Genomic DNA, 16682 nt, shown 5'->3' on the forward strand with positions numbered 1-16682 from the left:
GATACTGCTGCTGCATTGTGTTGCTCTAAGCCGTTTGTTTTATTGTTACTGTGATATTGCGTCATCAAAAAAAGTCCACTAGTTCATAAAATTCATAAAAAGAAGAGAGGGAAAGAAGAATTATAGAAGAAGAATTATAATTTAATTGAATACGTTTTTATGAGATGGGATTCACTCTGAAAGTTAATCCACCCCTCTGTTGTAAGTCTGAAATTTCAGATGGTAAATTAACTAAAACTGGTTGCCAGAATATTAAGAAATACGTGTCATTCCCCTTTAAAGTAGCAGAAAGGTTTTCCATTGGCAAGATCTTATATAATTCTCTGTTCCAGCTCTTGTGTTGATCCACTGCCCGCTGTGAGCCGCCTAGGTGTCGCTGTTGGAGCGGCTTATCGTGTTGGTGCCCAGCTTCGCCTCCAGCAGAGAGCAGTGCGCGGTCGGTTGGATGTGAGCGCCACCGACCGACCTGTCTCTACTTCCAGATTGAAGATGGCGGTCTCGGTGTTCCCCGGCGTGCGGCTCCTGTCCATCGGAGACGCGAACGGAGACATACAGCGACACTCAGAGCAGCAGCCGCTGCGGTTAGAAGTGAAAACCTCACAAGATGCTGCCCTCATCAATCTCTCCAATGGTGAGTTGACCTTTTCCCCGCAGCGGCTCTTCGGATGTTCGGCCTGTCTTAACTGCCGATGCTAATGCTAATGCAGCTAATCCGGCTGTACGGAGCGTTAGCTACCAAGAAGCTAGCCCGTCTTGAGACCACGTCGCGTCCCCCTGCTCATCACGAGGGAGCCCTTAAAACTCAAAAAATATCGTCGTCCGATGCTCGAGGCTGATTAACTTCAGCTTTTTTAGCTTCCACATAAGTACACTCGTCTGAAAATATAGCGCCACACACACAACGTATCTTAGTTAGTGACTCCAGCCAGTAGAGTAGCTAAGTAACGTGTAGTTTAATGCTAGTTAAACAATGCCACTAGCCTGCTTCAGCAGCAGCGGTGCACCCGGTCACATCGCACCTATTTTTTCCCTTTCAGTTACATTTATTTAGTCCCATGAACATGTCCAGTGGTTTTGTAAACTAACATATCCCGTTTTGTCCCCCGAGAGTAATGTTTTTTGACTGTATAGCTCGAGAATTAGCCTCTCCGGGTTGTTTTGGAGCAGCAGAGGGCATCACTCCCGACCCGCCGCTCTGCGCTGCGGTCCAGCCGGCAGATGCAGCCCTATATTTCCCCAACACATCTTTCCGTGATAAGAGCGGTAAACACTTCAACTTTTGAAGCTTTTACTTTTTTGGGGAAAAGCTGTTTTGGCGCTTTGGGTGGTGCAGCGAGACCGGGCCCTCATTACTTATGCATTCATCTTTGTTCTCATTGGGACAATACCCGGGTCCTCCGCCGCCTCCTTCCCTCCTGCGTTCAGGCGGCATCAGCCGCTCCGCTCCTCACCAGCTTTTCTTATTCAATGGGATGTCCCGCTGAAAAGAAACAGCCGCTCTGCTGGCCTCCTCTACTCTGATGCTGAAGTTAGAGAAAAGCATGGCACTGAGATAATCGCCACACACATCTCTATAGCATATATAAAAAGATGAAATTTAATTGATCCCTGTGGAAAAGTAGGTCCCTCGAAAAGCAAAAGTAATATCATTCGAAAAGTAAAAATCTCCATGCTGAAGATGAGCATGCAAATACAGTGTTAATAGCTACTAAAAGTTTCATATTTGTAGCATAATGTAATTTTTTGGCAGCAAATACATTAGAAATGTTCTAAAAGACTTCAAAGTGTGTATGTCTTGGAATTAAGCATTATAATTGTTGACTGCTATGCCACTGAAAAGTATATTTATGAAAATGAACTGCCTTTTAGGCCAGTGATTTTTTTTTTCTTTTGTATTTGAGTTGAAAATGTTGATTGTTAAATTGTGGAAATGAACAATATTTAAATCAAAATCTCCTGTGTGGTAAATATAACCTAATTAAGTTATCCAGTTATTCAAGTTTGCATTTTTACAGCTTCAGCTGTAACAGAGTCTTTACTTGGAAGCCATCTGGTATATCAGCTTATTATTTGCATTAGGAGTAGAGGTTACTTGTGTTCATGCATTGTCCTGTACTTCTGTGCTTTCTCACTTGATCATCTGTTGTAAAAGGGGCAGAAATTTGATCAGCTTTTGATGGTCAGTGACCATTTTTGTCAGGTAGAGGGTTTCCCAAGCTCAAGCTGTTGGCGTCAACTCACCTATGTCTGCCTGGTTGATTTAAAAAAAAAAAAAAAAAAAAAAAAAAAAAAAAAAATGCTAATAAATTTATTCTATGGTAAAGTCATATTTTCAGGGAGGAGGAGGTCTGAATGTTGACTGAACGTGATGTGATTGGTGCAGGCTATTTTGTTTGGTTTGTTTGTTTGGCTTCCCTCTGCACTGTGAAAGAAGTTAACATTATGGACATTCTGCTTTTAAAACATCAAATCTCCTCATAAGACTTAATTATTAATACGTTTCTGTCATTTTGTAGTCTGACTGAGCCTATCCAGAGCCGCCATGCGTTTACTGAGACTCACAGTGAGCTCTCTAAACACACTGATACCACAGCTCCTGCTTCTCATACTCTATTATGTTGAGATCTGCATTTCTTTCATGACATCACCAGTCTAAAGCTGTTTATTCTGACTGATGTTAAGCTGTCAGCAGCATGCTGGCATGTAGTCATGTTGCTGCATCCTGTCCAATCATATACATGTGTATCCATGATGTAGAGCACCAGAACCAATCATCACATCTGTCTGCCCCTTTGACAGCTGAGCTGAGCTGTGACTGTGGCAGTGTGGTTGAGGCAGCAGGAAAATAAAAGCAGTGAGGAAACAGCTTAGTGAGAAATAAGAAAAGTTGATCCTGTTCAAAGCTGACAGCTTCACTGACTCATTTAGTCAAGGTTCAACATATCAGGACAGAAGGCTCATTTCTCTGTGAATTGCAGAAGTAAAGAGAGGAAGAGAGAAATGTCAGCAGGGTGATTTTACACATATAGGTCAGTTTAATTGTCACAGTTACTCCTCAGCCTGTGAAAACAGTTGTATAATGTGTTCTGTAGCTCTGGAGGAGCTTTTGTTTAGGTTGACTAGGGACATTTTTGGGCAGTGGAAAGAACACTCAGGATCTCCTAAACCCGACTGACATGCCCTCTGTGGAGCAGGCAGAGTTGGACGACTCAGGGGAAGCCTCACTCATATCCCCGGCAGATGTCTCTGAGGTAGTCAAAAAGCTCCTTAGTGGCAAGGTGCCAGGTGTGGATGAGATTCGCCCTGAGATGCTGAAGGCTCTGGATATTACTGGGCTGTCATGGCTGGCACACCTCTTCAGTGTTGCATGGAGATGGGGGACAGTGCGTATGGGCTGGCAGACCAGGGTGGTGGTTCCCATTTTCAAAAAAGGGGGACTGGAGGGTGTGCTCCAACTATCGGGGGATCAAACTACTCAGCCTCCTGGGGAAAGCTCATGCCAGGGTGCTGGGGAGGAGGCTCCGGCTGATTGTCGAACCTTAGATTCAGGAGGAACAACACAGATTCTGTCCTGGCCGTGGAACAGTGGACCAGCTCTTCAACCTTGCAAAGGTACTTGAGGGGTCTCGACTGTGTCTCTCGGGGCACCTTGAGGGTGGTGCTGCGGGAGTATGGGGTACTGGGGCCATTGCTGCTAGTCATTCGGTCCTTATATAACCGCAGTGAGAGCTGTGTTTGCATTCTTGGCAGTAAGTCAGACTTGTTCTCAGTTGGTGTTGGGCTCTGCCAGGGTTGTCCCTTGTCACTGATCCTTTTTGTGATTTTGATGGACAGAATCCCAAGGTGCAGCGAGTGTCTGCTTTGGGGACCTCAAGATTGCTTCTCTGCTATTTGCAGATGATGTGGTTCTGTTGGCTTCAATACACCATGACCTCCAGCAGGCACTGGGATGGTTTGCAGCTGAATGTGAAATGGCTGGGATGAGAATCAGCACCTCCAAATCTGAGGCCATGGTGCTCTGCCAGAATAAGGTGGACTGCTCCCCGTGGGTTAGGAGTGAGTTACTGCCCCAAGTGAAGGAGTTCACGTATCTCGGGGTCTTGTTCGCAAGTTAGGTTAAGATGGACCATGAGGTTGACAGGCGGATGCGGTGCAGCATCAGCAGCAGTTACACAGGCATTGTACCAGACTGTTGTGGTGAAGAAAGAGCTGAGCCAGAGGGCAAAGCTCTCAATTTACCAGTAGGTCTACATCCCAACCTTCACCTATGGTCACGAGCCTTGGGTAGTGACTGAAAGAATGAGATCACAGATACAAGTGGCCAAAATGAGTTTTCTCCGGAGACAGTCTGGGCTCAGCCTGAGTGATAGGGTGAGGAGCTTGGACATCCGGGAGGAGCTCGGAGTAAAGCCTAGAAGTGTTCCAGGCATGTCCAAGTGGAAGGAGACCCCGGAGCAGACCCAGAACACACTGGAGAGACTACATATCTCTTCTGGCCTGGGAACGCCTGGGGATCCCCTTTCTTGGGTCTGATGCCACTGTGACCCAGTCCCGGATAAGCGGCGGAAAACGGATGGATGGATGTTTGGTCTGAGAAAATAACTCTGATGATGTCACCAAGGTGTTCTGCCACCTCATTGCTACTGCATATTTGATGAGGACCAATACGTATATGGGGAACATAAACACACAAACATCACAATAAAAATCACCTGCCTGTAGTCGTGGATCATCAGTGTTGAGGTTATTGATGAGAACTGTAACTCACCAATGCGATTATTCTGTGGATCTGTTTTCTCACATTGTTAAGTGTCTTAAGTGGTTGAGAGGAAAACTGAAGAGTGGCTGGCTTTCTTCCCAGAAGATGCATCTCTCTAAATCTGAAGTGCTTCTCTTAATCCCTTAATAGATGCTGGATTAGCTCAGGCTGCTTTGTGAGTCTACACTAGTGGGCCTGCTGCACGACCACAATGTTTTTCCTGCCTGGGAAAGTCTTTGCATCAATATTACAGTTATTGTGTGTACTGTGAGGCTTCCTCAGGTGTGTTACACCGTAATCTCCCAAGTTCCCACTCAGTCATAATGAAGATATTACTTTGTTGTTAAAATGTCATTTTTGAGTTTAGAATCTCAAAAGATGATCACTACAGTAACAACATGTTTGTGCCAGTTGCACACACTCATCATCCATTATTGCAGTGTGAAAACCAGCTGCCACAGAGGGAAACATTCCATCGCACTAAACATAAAGACTGGTTACATTCTTTATATTCTTAAACCAACAAGGAATTTATAGGGTTTCCCCCAGAAAAGTTGTTAGGGCTGGTAGCAAGTATCTTTTTAAAGGAGGCTGGCAGGGGCTGGCGGCCTAGTGTCTTTTTTTTTTTGACAGGTCCGGCACAGGCCAGAGACAGACTGATGGCAACATTAAGATAGTTTCTGTGATAACAGAAGCATGGATGAAATTGCATTGAGAATTTAAAAAGAAATAACACAGATCACAAAGGGCCCCATATTAAGTCAGTACTAAAAGCTGACTGGATGTTATGAAAATATAATAATATGAAAAATCCTGAGTGGCTCCTGATTCTTACAGCCTTGGAATGCTGGGCATATTTCAACAACAACAAAATAAATTAAAGTAAATAATATGGAAGTTTATACTATAGCTGGTTGAAAGGCTCTGAGACACCTTTACTGCTCCATGGAATAAATTACGGCTCATTCGTGTCACTACAATCAGCAAAATGTATCTACACAAAATTCAGGAACTCTGCTTTGCATGAAGGACTGCATCATTTATTTTTATTACAAAGTGTGGATCATAAAATAGCCTACATGTACAGTTACATTCACAGTTTATACTGCCGCCCTGATAGCAGCCACACCGCCGCTCCTTCACTTTCTCTCTTCCACTCACTTACTCCGCTAGTTTAGCATTAGCCTGCACACTGCAGCTAAAATACTAGTGGTGCCTCAAATTGTCAAGACTGCTCTTCAACACAACTGCTAACAAAACTTTCTGTCATTTACTTGCAAGCTACAGTAAGTAGCTTTCCAACCATTATTTATATATATATATATGTACACAGTATTTCCCCTATAACAGTACAGGCCTGGTGAGTTGCCAGGCCAACAAGAACCCCTGCCAGGCCAAAAAAATTTTTTTTAAATGTCAAAAATAACGCCAAATATCCATTCATTCAGAAATCAATAGCATTTGGGAGCCTTTTAGCAGTGCTGTTTCGAAACATGAGACAACGTCTGTCTTGTTGCCGGGGAAACTCCTGGTAGCGTAAGGCATAGGGCATGGTGTGAGTGAGTGAGTGAGTGAGTGGTTAAGCGAGAGAGAGCGAGCATCAGAAAAATGACGGTGAATGCGAGCGGAGCAGAGGAAAAGGTTAGCAGTAAGGTTGTATTCGGACCAAATCAGGCGGTACGGTGTGGCGTTCAGCTGCAGGGTCCAGGAGAGGTGTTGGGGGGGGGGGGGTGTGGGTATGTTTATTTGTCCTCCGGATCATAACTGCTGTGAAACAATCAGAAAATAACATTTTATTGATCTGACTCACCGGCATTCTTGCTACTCGCGCTCCCTCTCTTCATTCACTCTCTAGCTCGCTCGACCACTGCTGCTCTCTCTCTCTCTCTCTCTCTCTCGCTGGTGCTCTCTCTCTCTTTCTCTTGTTTTTTTTATATGAGCCGGAAAGCGGACATCAAAGCCTAACTTTACTTTTAATGTTAGTTGTCGTTAGTTAGTAAGTTGTCAATCTGACAGTAAATGTGCAGTACAGACTACAGTGTCCCATGTCCCCCCCCCACCCCCACCCACACACACTGGTAGAAACCCTGATTTATACACTAACCAGTACTATTTGTGTGTGTGTGTGTGTGTGTGTATATCTTGTGTGTATACCTGTAGAAGTCCATTTTTGTCTAAAAACTAAATGGACAAAACTATTAAAAAAACACATCATTGAACCACACTGTTGCCCTGGGTGACATGTTCCTTCATTACCATGAACACACACACACTGTAGTTTATTTTTGACTCAATATACACCTACACTGTCCTGCTGCAGGAAACATTCACCAAAGTCAAATGTGTATTCATTCGCTACTGAAAATAGTCCCCAACAAATGCACCGTTCCCTCCTGTTTGAGTAATGTTTGATTAAAAACTACAGTGACCAGCTGCTTTTGAAAATTGCTTTTTTTAAAAATTAAACTACATATCTTTGAGCTGTGGGTAGACATAGAAATCTATGCAAATGGAAATTTGCATAAAGACAGAAAGAGACACTGATGTCATCAGCAGGTGTGAAATAATCTCACCTAGACTTTTACTGGACATTTTAAAAAATAAATATCTTGGTGTCTAACAGGTGTATATTGATTCCTGTTAATTTGCCATTTTCAAACAAATTTCAGTATTTGTGGATATCCTGCGAGTGTGTGTGTGTGTGTGTGTGTGAGCAGCTGATGGAGAAGAAGAGGATGAGGCTGCATTGTATGCAACTCTCCCACACAGGAGCGGATTGTGTCGAATCTGACACTGAAATGTCAGGACAAACGTGTGAATAGCAGCAAGAAAAGTATTTGGCTGCCGTGCAAAATGCTGGTAACTGAAAAAATGAAGACCGAAATTAAAACCGAAAACGTCTATTTTCAAATCAGTCGTGGCTGTTCTCAGTGCTGTTGTCTTCAAACTCAGTCCCTTACTCATCTTCTTCAGTGGTCCGTATTACCTAGATGGTACAGCTGCTCGATTAAGGCAAAAAAATCATAATCACATTTATTTTGGTCAATATTGAACATGATTATTGAACATGATTACTCATTGACTTTGGAAACATCATGGATTTATTGAACTTTTAAAAAAAGAACTTCTCTCTCTTCTTTCCTTCAACTTTAAATTTAATTCAAACAAATACAAAAATAAACATAAAAAATGAGATAAATAAATAAAAAAATATATTAATAATAAATAAAAATAAATTATATCAAAATAAATAAGTTTTAGTGCACTTCCACAACCCACTGAAAACCACTAAACATATATTCAATACAAAAAATGATTAGAACAAAATAAACCAGATCATATTATTATAGTGGTTAAGATGCATGTTGTGTGGAAAGTGATCAATACTAAAATGATCATTCATTATGGTACTTTTGACAGAAATCATTGACTTGTATTATCATGCAGTGTGTTTACATGCAGCTTACAGTCGCTTTTCTCCAGAAAACTGATTTCTTAACTGTCATGTGAATGAGAAACTTGCTTTCTGTAATCAGAGAATGGGATTAGAGAAGATTGGTTTCCACAGGTAGATTTTACTCCACAGAGGACACTGATTTATCTGCCATGTATACGCATAACCAATCTAATTCTTTTCTAATCAGCTTTTACAAGTAAGCATGTGTACAGTAACAGACTGCAGACAGAGAGAGCACAGTGCTGAGTGTCTGCAGCGAAGCGTCCTTGTAGCTAAAATAATGGAATCGAAACTCTGACTGAAACTAAAACAAAGTGTCCTGTAGATGTCTAAATAAGTCCATTCCGCTCCGTCTGTCTCTCACTGCGCTGTCCGGCTGCTCCGATACACCATGTGCTGGATTTATAACACAAGACAAAACCAGAGCATCACTGCGAAACAGCACATACAGCACAATGATTGTTTTATGTTGATTATCGTGTTTTCATAATCATTGGAAGCCAAAATCGTAATTGAAAATAAAATTTGATCAACGGCCCGAACCTACTAGATGGTCAAATATTGCCATGTCTAGAAGACCATCATTGAATTTATCCGCCAAAGCAAAGTTTGAGCAGCATGTGGTTTTGGAAATTACGTCTCATGCCATCCTAACGCACATCCCTTCCCTTTCTTTTGAGGAGAGGAGGCGAGTGTGTTCAAGTGTTCAGTTTCCAGGGAGACGGAGTGCAGCCGTGTGGGGAAGCAGTCATTCATCATCACACTGGGCTGTAACAGCGTCCTGCTGCAGTTCTCCTCACCTGCAGGTACACACAAACACCCAAATACACTCTATAAGACTGTTACATACTGTATGACAAGAACTCACACAACTCAATGTATGAACACTGCTTAATGTGCTGTTTTCTTTGTAACCGAATGTGCACTGGAACAATGAATGAATGATAATATCTTATTGCTGCAGTGATAAGGCCTTTAGGTATATAAATGCATACATGTCTCCCCAGTAGCATGTAACATCACACTGGCTTTGCTTTCTTCCTGTTTATAACCTGTGAGCCGACATGCCAAAGTTTGTTATGTAAGCAGTTAGCTTGTCACTGCCTGCTAATGTCAGTTAGCAGGCAGTGACAATACTAGATAGCTAATCAGCTGCTCAGCTGAAGCACTTTAAACAGCATGTTAACATACCTGCAAATGTCATTTTGTTCCTGTTAGATGCTGGTGTGGTTCTAACAGCACAGTGTTTGTGACATGCAGCTACAGTGCAACTTTGTTTACTTTGTTCTTGGGGCTCAGCCCGCCAGCTGCTGTCAATCAAACAGACACCATCACAGCCCTCTAGCTGCAGGAAAAGGATTTCTGTTATTTTCCCCAAAGCTAGCTACCTAATTATGCTAATGTAAGCTTCATGAGTACAAGTTAACATAAACTCCAGACATTCAGCTGTTTGTTGAATGTTTGAAAAGAAAACTCTTTGGTCTCCATCTCTGTTATGATCATCGTCCAACTGTATCGTCCTAAAATTGGGGGACTACAAATAAAAAGCAACACACTGTTCACCCCAGATGAACCCCTTTATAAGCAAGCCAGCATGTTAACCTCAGTCATTGTTTCATTTCAAACCCACTGTGCTTGACTACAGAACCAAACCAATGAAAAACATTGCAATGCTTTCTGACAGCACTGTGAGTATATATTATCTCTCGTGTAGTGAGCATGAAGTATGACTTGTAATTCTGATTATTTGTGTGTTTATGTTCTGCTTCAGACTTTCAGTCCTTTTATAACCTCCTGAAGAACTGTCGTGGGCATCTCGGTGAGCGCTCAGTCTTTAGTGACAGAACAGAGGAGTCCTCTGCTGTACAGTACTTCCAGGTGAGAGGAACACACACACACACACACACACACACACACACGCACACACACACACACACACCTTCCTGGGTCTTCTCTTGTGGTCGTCAAAACAGATCAGAGAAACCATAGAAGTATACACAGTAGACTTCAGGCTCTCACAAACATGAGAATGTTTTATTTAAGTTTTTTTTTCATAAATAAATGACAGATTTGAATTTATTCAGTTTTCCAAAGCAGTTATTCCTTAATAATTACCACCTCACTTGTTCTTTGCTGACTATTAATAGTTCTACAACTTTTATTAGGAATGTTCAGTCAGAACAAAGCCTGTTTGTGCTGCTGTTTGAGTTATTTTTGTAATCCAGTTCCATGATCAACTAAGATGAAATATGATGTTTTTCATTGGCATAGCACATAGCTCTGCTCTGTAAACTACATGTCCTGGGTTGTCTTTTGAGAGCCACTGGTTTTTGCATGTCAGTGAGTATGCGGTGATCCTCTGTCTACACAGACACAGATTTTTTTGCATATAGCCAATCAGATAATTTAATTTTGAATCTGCATTTGCATAAAGCGGAAACGTCGCTGTGCTGTCGTTGGTTGTCGATGATACTGATGATACAGCATCACACATAAGCTTTCAAGCTAATGTCTCTTTTTTTTTTTTTTTACACAAACACTTCCCTTAATTGCATCCATGGCTGAATCCAAATGTCCTCCCTCTGGACTCGTGGACTGAGCCCTTGTGGACTTGAGTCATACGTACTGTGATGTGTTTCACTGTCATCACAAGTCTTCAAGGGCGCTGGGCCACGAGTGGATAAAAAAAAAAAGTGCTTTCAGAGGAGACTTAATACCTCAGTGTTTCCATGGAGATAAATTGAAATTCCTGACCCTGTAACTCATTTCAAAGTGTTTTTCTGAATGTTCTGATATGTGCAGATTTGCGTCTTTACTCTCAACTGCTGGAAAACTGCTAATATTATATTCACATTCAATCCTCAACTGAAGACCTTCACACAGTAGACGGACAAAAACCAACCTTTGCCCGTCTAGTTTAGCAGATTATCATGATTAAGCCTAAAGGCCTTTCATTCTGTGTGTACATTATACTTCACTACATCAATTCATTGATACAACAAAATGAAAAAAAGCAAATGTCATCAAAAGTATGTATTTTACATAGTCTATTATGATAATTATTATTTTAAATAACTTTTATTATTTATAGTAATAATTAGTATCATTAGTTTTTTTTACATCGTCACTTTATAGCCTATTGCTGCAGGATTATGGGTATTTTTCCAAACAACGTCTGGTGAAATCTGCACCCCAAGTGGACTCTCTGGAGGTCTGTCCCCTTGTGGACTTGATGACTGGTAGATTTTGGACAGACCTCAGCACTTGCAGACTTCCCGGGAACGCACCCACATAGTCCACAAGTCTGCAAGCGCAGTGAAGTCTGGACATTTGGTTTCAGCCCGTGTTTCCCTCTCCTGTGTCTTTTCCTTGCATCTTAGTCCCTCCCACTAAAGATATGAGGAGTGAAGAGTTTGTTGTGTTGGAGTACAGAAAACATAGCTCAGTGTTATCTAAAAGATTTTCAAAGTCATGGCTGAATATTTGGCTGTATTCCTGCAACAACATTGTTTTGCAAAATGCACAACTGTGAGAAAAACATGCCGGCATCGATAAAAGAAATTGAGAAGCTCGGAGGCATACGATTCTGATGGATCGGATTTGTCAATCACTTTGTCTTTTTGTATGTCCTTTCTAATCACTGAGTTGGCTTTTAAAAATGTAAAAAAAAATGCATCAAAGAATGTTTTTTTTTCCTTGTGTCTGCAGTTTTATGGCTACCTCTCCCAGCAACAGAACATGATGCAGGACTACGTTCGGACAGGGACCTACCAACGGGCGATCCTCCAGAACCACACCGACTTCAAGGACAAGGTAACTTCAAACATGCCGGTCTGAATGGAAAGCATGGCAGCATTGGGATTCATGTTGATCTGAAGGGTTTTTGTATTCTTTGGGACACACAACTGCAGACACACCTGCACTTGATGCAGGATGCTGCTCGACCTCATGTCAGTGACGGCAACAGTTTTCAGCTGCTGTCATTTGAAATGTGGCGACCCACTGAAAGCAGCATTTCTTATGTGACGTGAGTGATTCACTTAACAAGACAACTGTAGCCAACAGTGTGTGATACGCATCAAAACACCAACATGACATCTTGATGCACATTGGCTTTGCAGAAAAGCACCAATTTGATCACATTTGCTTCCTGCAGTGACATGTCAGCCACTCTGCCCTGACTGTTACCTCTGTCTTCATGGTGTGTGTGATGTGTGTTATGTGATGTGATCAGTGGAGTCTCAGGTATAGCTGAGAGAAGTGGTTCAGGAAGTGTTGAGAAATGAGGCACATGGCTAACAAGCGACAAAAAGCACTTGAGATGTTGCTACAGGCCAGAAGACAAAGAAAATGATCAGTGGACACAACAATGAATGTGTCATTTATTTATTTGATGAATCTTTAAGTCTATAAAATGTCAGATAATGGTGATCTATAATTTTGCAGAACTCAAGGATAACATGTTTTGTCAGTCTAAAACACAGATGGAGTTTGCAGTCTTTACTGTATAGATGCATCATTTAATGATATGATAGATATTTGAAAATGCTTGAAACATATGAGTTTCTTACAGTTACAGAAACTATTTCCAGGGATAAAAGTCTCTTTTATTTATTGTTTTTTTTATTTTCAGACACAACAAAATATAACCAGCATTAGCTGATGCTAATAAGCAGCTAAAATGAGCTGATAATTATTAAAAGACTTATTTTCTGGTGTGTTTTTATTATTGATTGATGGAAGGACTTATTTATTTGTTTCATTTCAGCAGATGGAAATGCTTTTAAATCATCTGTCCAAAGTTTGTGGAACGATTTCTCATTATTTGGATGGAAACTGTAGCTGTAATAGTTGCTGAGGGTGACATCATACTTCCTGTTTCCTCCAGGTGGTGCTGGATGTCGGTTGTGGCTCGGGGATCCTCTCTTTCTTTGCAGCCCAAGCTGGAGCCAGGAAGGTCTACGCTGTGGAGGCCAGCACCATGGCACAGCATGCCGAGGTCCACACACACACATGCACACACGCACACACACACAGACAGATTACTGCTAATATCGCTGACCTGCCTCTGATATGTTTTGAGTGACTTGGTTCATTTCCAGCCCTAGTAAAAGTGTGCTCCGCCTCGCAGGTGCTGGTGAACAGTAACCGTTTAGGGGAGCGCGTGGTCGTCATCCCGGGAAAGGTGGAGGAGGTGACGCTGCCCGAACAGGTTGACATCATCATCTCAGAGCCCATGGGCTACATGCTGTTCAATGAGCGCATGCTGGAGAGCTACCTGCATGCCAAGAAGTTCCTCAAACCCAATGGTGAGAATGTTTGAGGTGCAGAATAGTGGAACAGAGCAAAATCTGTACGCATGAAAATGCTGAGTGGAGGACCGCTGTAGAGAAGCAGGAAGAACAGCTGTCATGTGTTCATGTTGCAAACTGTTTCAGTGTTTCTCATTCTATTATGTAATGCTGGCAGTATGTTAGTTTTGCTAAGTGGCCTCTTCTGTGTGTTTCAGGTAAAATGTTCCCTACTATCGGTGACGTCCACCTGGCCCCCTTCACAGACGAGCAGCTCTACATGGAGCAGTTCACCAAGGCCAACTTCTGGTGAGGAGGGTGAGGGGTGGGGATGGAGCTATGAAACTATGAAACAAGTTTCATAGCTTACAACAGCAACATTATATGTGACCCTTTTCCACTGCAGGAACTGAACCTGTAATCCTGGGCTTCCTACAACCTGAACTCTTAAGGAGCTTGTGGGGTTTTAAGCTAGCTTCTTCATCAGGTTTCTACTGTATGTTACAAACTTGGACGTTTTACAGGACCGACTATACTATTCCATAGTTATAAGGAAGTAATTTGAAGTGCCGTTGGTTATGAGAGTGAAGTACGCAGTTGTGGGACAGTGGAAGAGGTGCTGCTGATATCAGTTTGCTCCACCGCACACATTGTGGTGGTTCAGTTTCTATTATCTTGTTTCATCCTGGTGAATACAGGTGCAGTAGTAGCATAGTGGTTATTGTTGTGTTTGTCGTTCTCGTTCTCGTTGTGATGCACTCGCTTGACCAATCCCAATTGACAGCACAGCTTGCGACCCCTGCAGTGGACCACTGCAACCACTGAAACTGTATTTAGCATCAGCTCCCGAGCTGTGTCCTCATTTACTCCCTAGAACGTGCCAAAGTGGGTGAAGAGTAGCGGAAACACAAGAAGACGGGATAAAGGCACATCATGTTTCTGCAGTGAAACTGATCACTAGGCTCATAGATGTGCATGTTAGCAGCAATGTGGCCAGAAGGCGAATTTTATTGGCGCAGTAGGAACATCATTTTTGGAAAATGAAAAGAAAACAAGCTGAAAGACAACAGTCTGTGAAAACTGTTGTTGTAATGCAGAGAGTTTATCAGTCAGTATTTCAAGTCTTCCGTTTCACTTCCTCTTAACACCATCTTCACACACTTCAAGCTAATCTGTGCCGACACTGAGCTTAGCAGGGACACAGTGTGATTATGAAACTGACTTGTGATGCAACATGTTCAGTGATTTTTTTTTTTATTAAAAGTGAAAAAAGTAGGAGGCAGTTCTAGGTGATAGATTGAAGACAATCTGCAGAATCTGCCCAAAATGTTTCCAGTATGCACAATTGTAAACTATATTTTTGATTTGACTGAATTGTGTGATGAAGAGTACACAGGATGAGGAGCATTTAAAGGAGATGGACGTATTAACAGAAACACTTAAAATAGCCCTTCATTTAATCCCGGTGAGTAGAGCTCACAGTGCGTGTTTAATCAGCTTCTTGTTGAGTTCATAATTTAGAGTGTATTTAAAAGAGCAGTCCTCAAATTTGGTCTGTTTTAGTCTAATAACACCTGAGGAGGGAGGATACATTTAATTTTAGACCTTGTTGACCGTCAGCTGCTGGGTTTAGACATTAGTGACACTGCTGAGTTGTGAATGTGTGATCTTACAGTCACTTCATGTTGACACAGCAAATAAAAAGTGAAGACAGAAGTTCTTCTGTTTTATTTCAAACTGGTTTAGTTTGTATGTCAGTCTTTGGTTGACTGACTGTTGAGAGAAGTCAGAGGTGACCGGTATGCTGGCTTACACTACAGTCATTTTCAGAGTCTTCATCAGCAACTGGTCGATCAGAGGCAGAGCAGCCGCCGTCCATTACATTTAAATTCTGACTTTTTAACAATTAATGCCCAAAAGAAGTCAGAACATGTGTTAAAACATGAATAGACAGAAAGTGCAGTTAAAGTAATCACCAGTCAACTGTCCTAAACTTTTAACTACCAGCCTGGTGTCCAGTGTGTTTTACATTCATGCTTTTGCAGTCCAACAAAGTTGCAATATACAGTGTTTGATAGTCCAGGGTGAACAAGGTGCAGAGTTTCTTATGTTCTTACTAAAAGTAGTAGTAGGTAGATGAATATTGTTATAGTACCACAGTAATTATAGCATAAAACATTCATACAGAACATTCTCAGTAGTCATGTCTGTAGTTTTTAGAAGTGCTGGGAAATCAAGTGAGTTCACTTCTTCTTGGAAAAGTTCTGCTGTTTTGTTTTGTTTTGTGTTTGAGTCATGAACAACAAGTCACATTCATGGCAGAGTTTTCCTGATGGAGGAGGATGTTCTGAGGATCTGAATCTGACTTTTTTTTTTTTTTTTTTTGGCCCCTCAGGTACCAGCCCTCCTTCCATGGTGTAGACCTCTCTGCCCTACGGGGGGCAGCAGTGGACGAGTATTTCCGCCAGCCAATCGTGGTACGTTATCTACCATACACACTCGTATTTTACGCTTGTTAATGAAATGTCTGAACTTCACTTCTGGTGCACAAACAAGGTTTTGATTACTACACACAGTAGTCTGTTGACACTCTGGTTTGACCTCTGGATCAATCCAAGAGCAGTTGGAGGGTTCACTATCGTGCTCTGGGACACGCTGACATGTGTGGCAGTAATCTGCTCTGATTGGTTGATGATGTTGAATTTGAGTCGTGTGAAACAGGTTTTGTTCTTCTTTGGTCTTGTGTGATGAGCTCATATCTCCCTCCACAGGACACATTTGATATCCGTATCCTGATGGCCAAGTCGGTCAAGTACACAGTCAACTTCCTGGAGGCCAAAGAAGATGATCTTTACAGGTGTGTGTGTGTGTGTGTGTGTATGTGTGTGTGTGTGTGTGTGTGTGTGTGTTCAGTTGCTTGTGTGTGTTTGAGTGAGTATATTGAATGTATATCCATTATTAAGCCTCCTTTTCTGCCTTTTCTTTTGGCTTCCAGGATAGAGATTCCCTTTAAGTTCCACATGATGCACTCAGGCCTGGTGCACGGCCTGGCTTTCTGGTTTGATGTGGCGTTTATGGGATCAGTGTAAGTCTGCCAGTCACTGACTGAGACATAGAATACCTCCCATATTGTAAGCAACTGATGTAACCTGCTTGTAAGCCTTTAATGAGTCCC

At 42.1% G+C, this 16682-nt stretch overlaps 1 protein-coding gene across 3 annotated transcripts in view; it reads left to right on the forward strand.

Moving 5' to 3' along the window:
• The window catches only part of carm1 (coactivator-associated arginine methyltransferase 1), a 26300-nt gene continuing 9618 nt past the window's right edge, over positions 1–16682 (forward strand). The window contains exons 1-10 of one of the 3 annotated variants that reach the window (XM_044332508.1): positions 1–631; positions 8897–9022; positions 9988–10094; positions 11925–12029; positions 13105–13215; positions 13348–13525; positions 13726–13816; positions 15903–15984; positions 16279–16364; positions 16503–16592. In XM_044332508.1, coding sequence (XP_044188443.1) covers positions 490–631; positions 8897–9022; positions 9988–10094; positions 11925–12029; positions 13105–13215; positions 13348–13525; positions 13726–13816; positions 15903–15984; positions 16279–16364; positions 16503–16592 — 1118 coding nt within the window. In that variant the 5' untranslated portion in view covers positions 1–489. The remainder of the gene's footprint in view (positions 632–8896; positions 9023–9987; positions 10095–11924; positions 12030–13104; positions 13216–13347; positions 13526–13725; positions 13817–15902; positions 15985–16278; positions 16365–16502; positions 16593–16682) is intronic. The other 2 variants (XM_044332510.1, XM_044332509.1) reach the window with 2 other exon arrangements.

Source organism: Thunnus albacares, chromosome 17 (assembly GCF_914725855.1).
Source record: "Thunnus albacares chromosome 17, fThuAlb1.1, whole genome shotgun sequence".
In the NCBI taxonomy this organism is placed as follows: Eukaryota; Metazoa; Chordata; class Actinopteri; order Scombriformes; family Scombridae; genus Thunnus; species Thunnus albacares.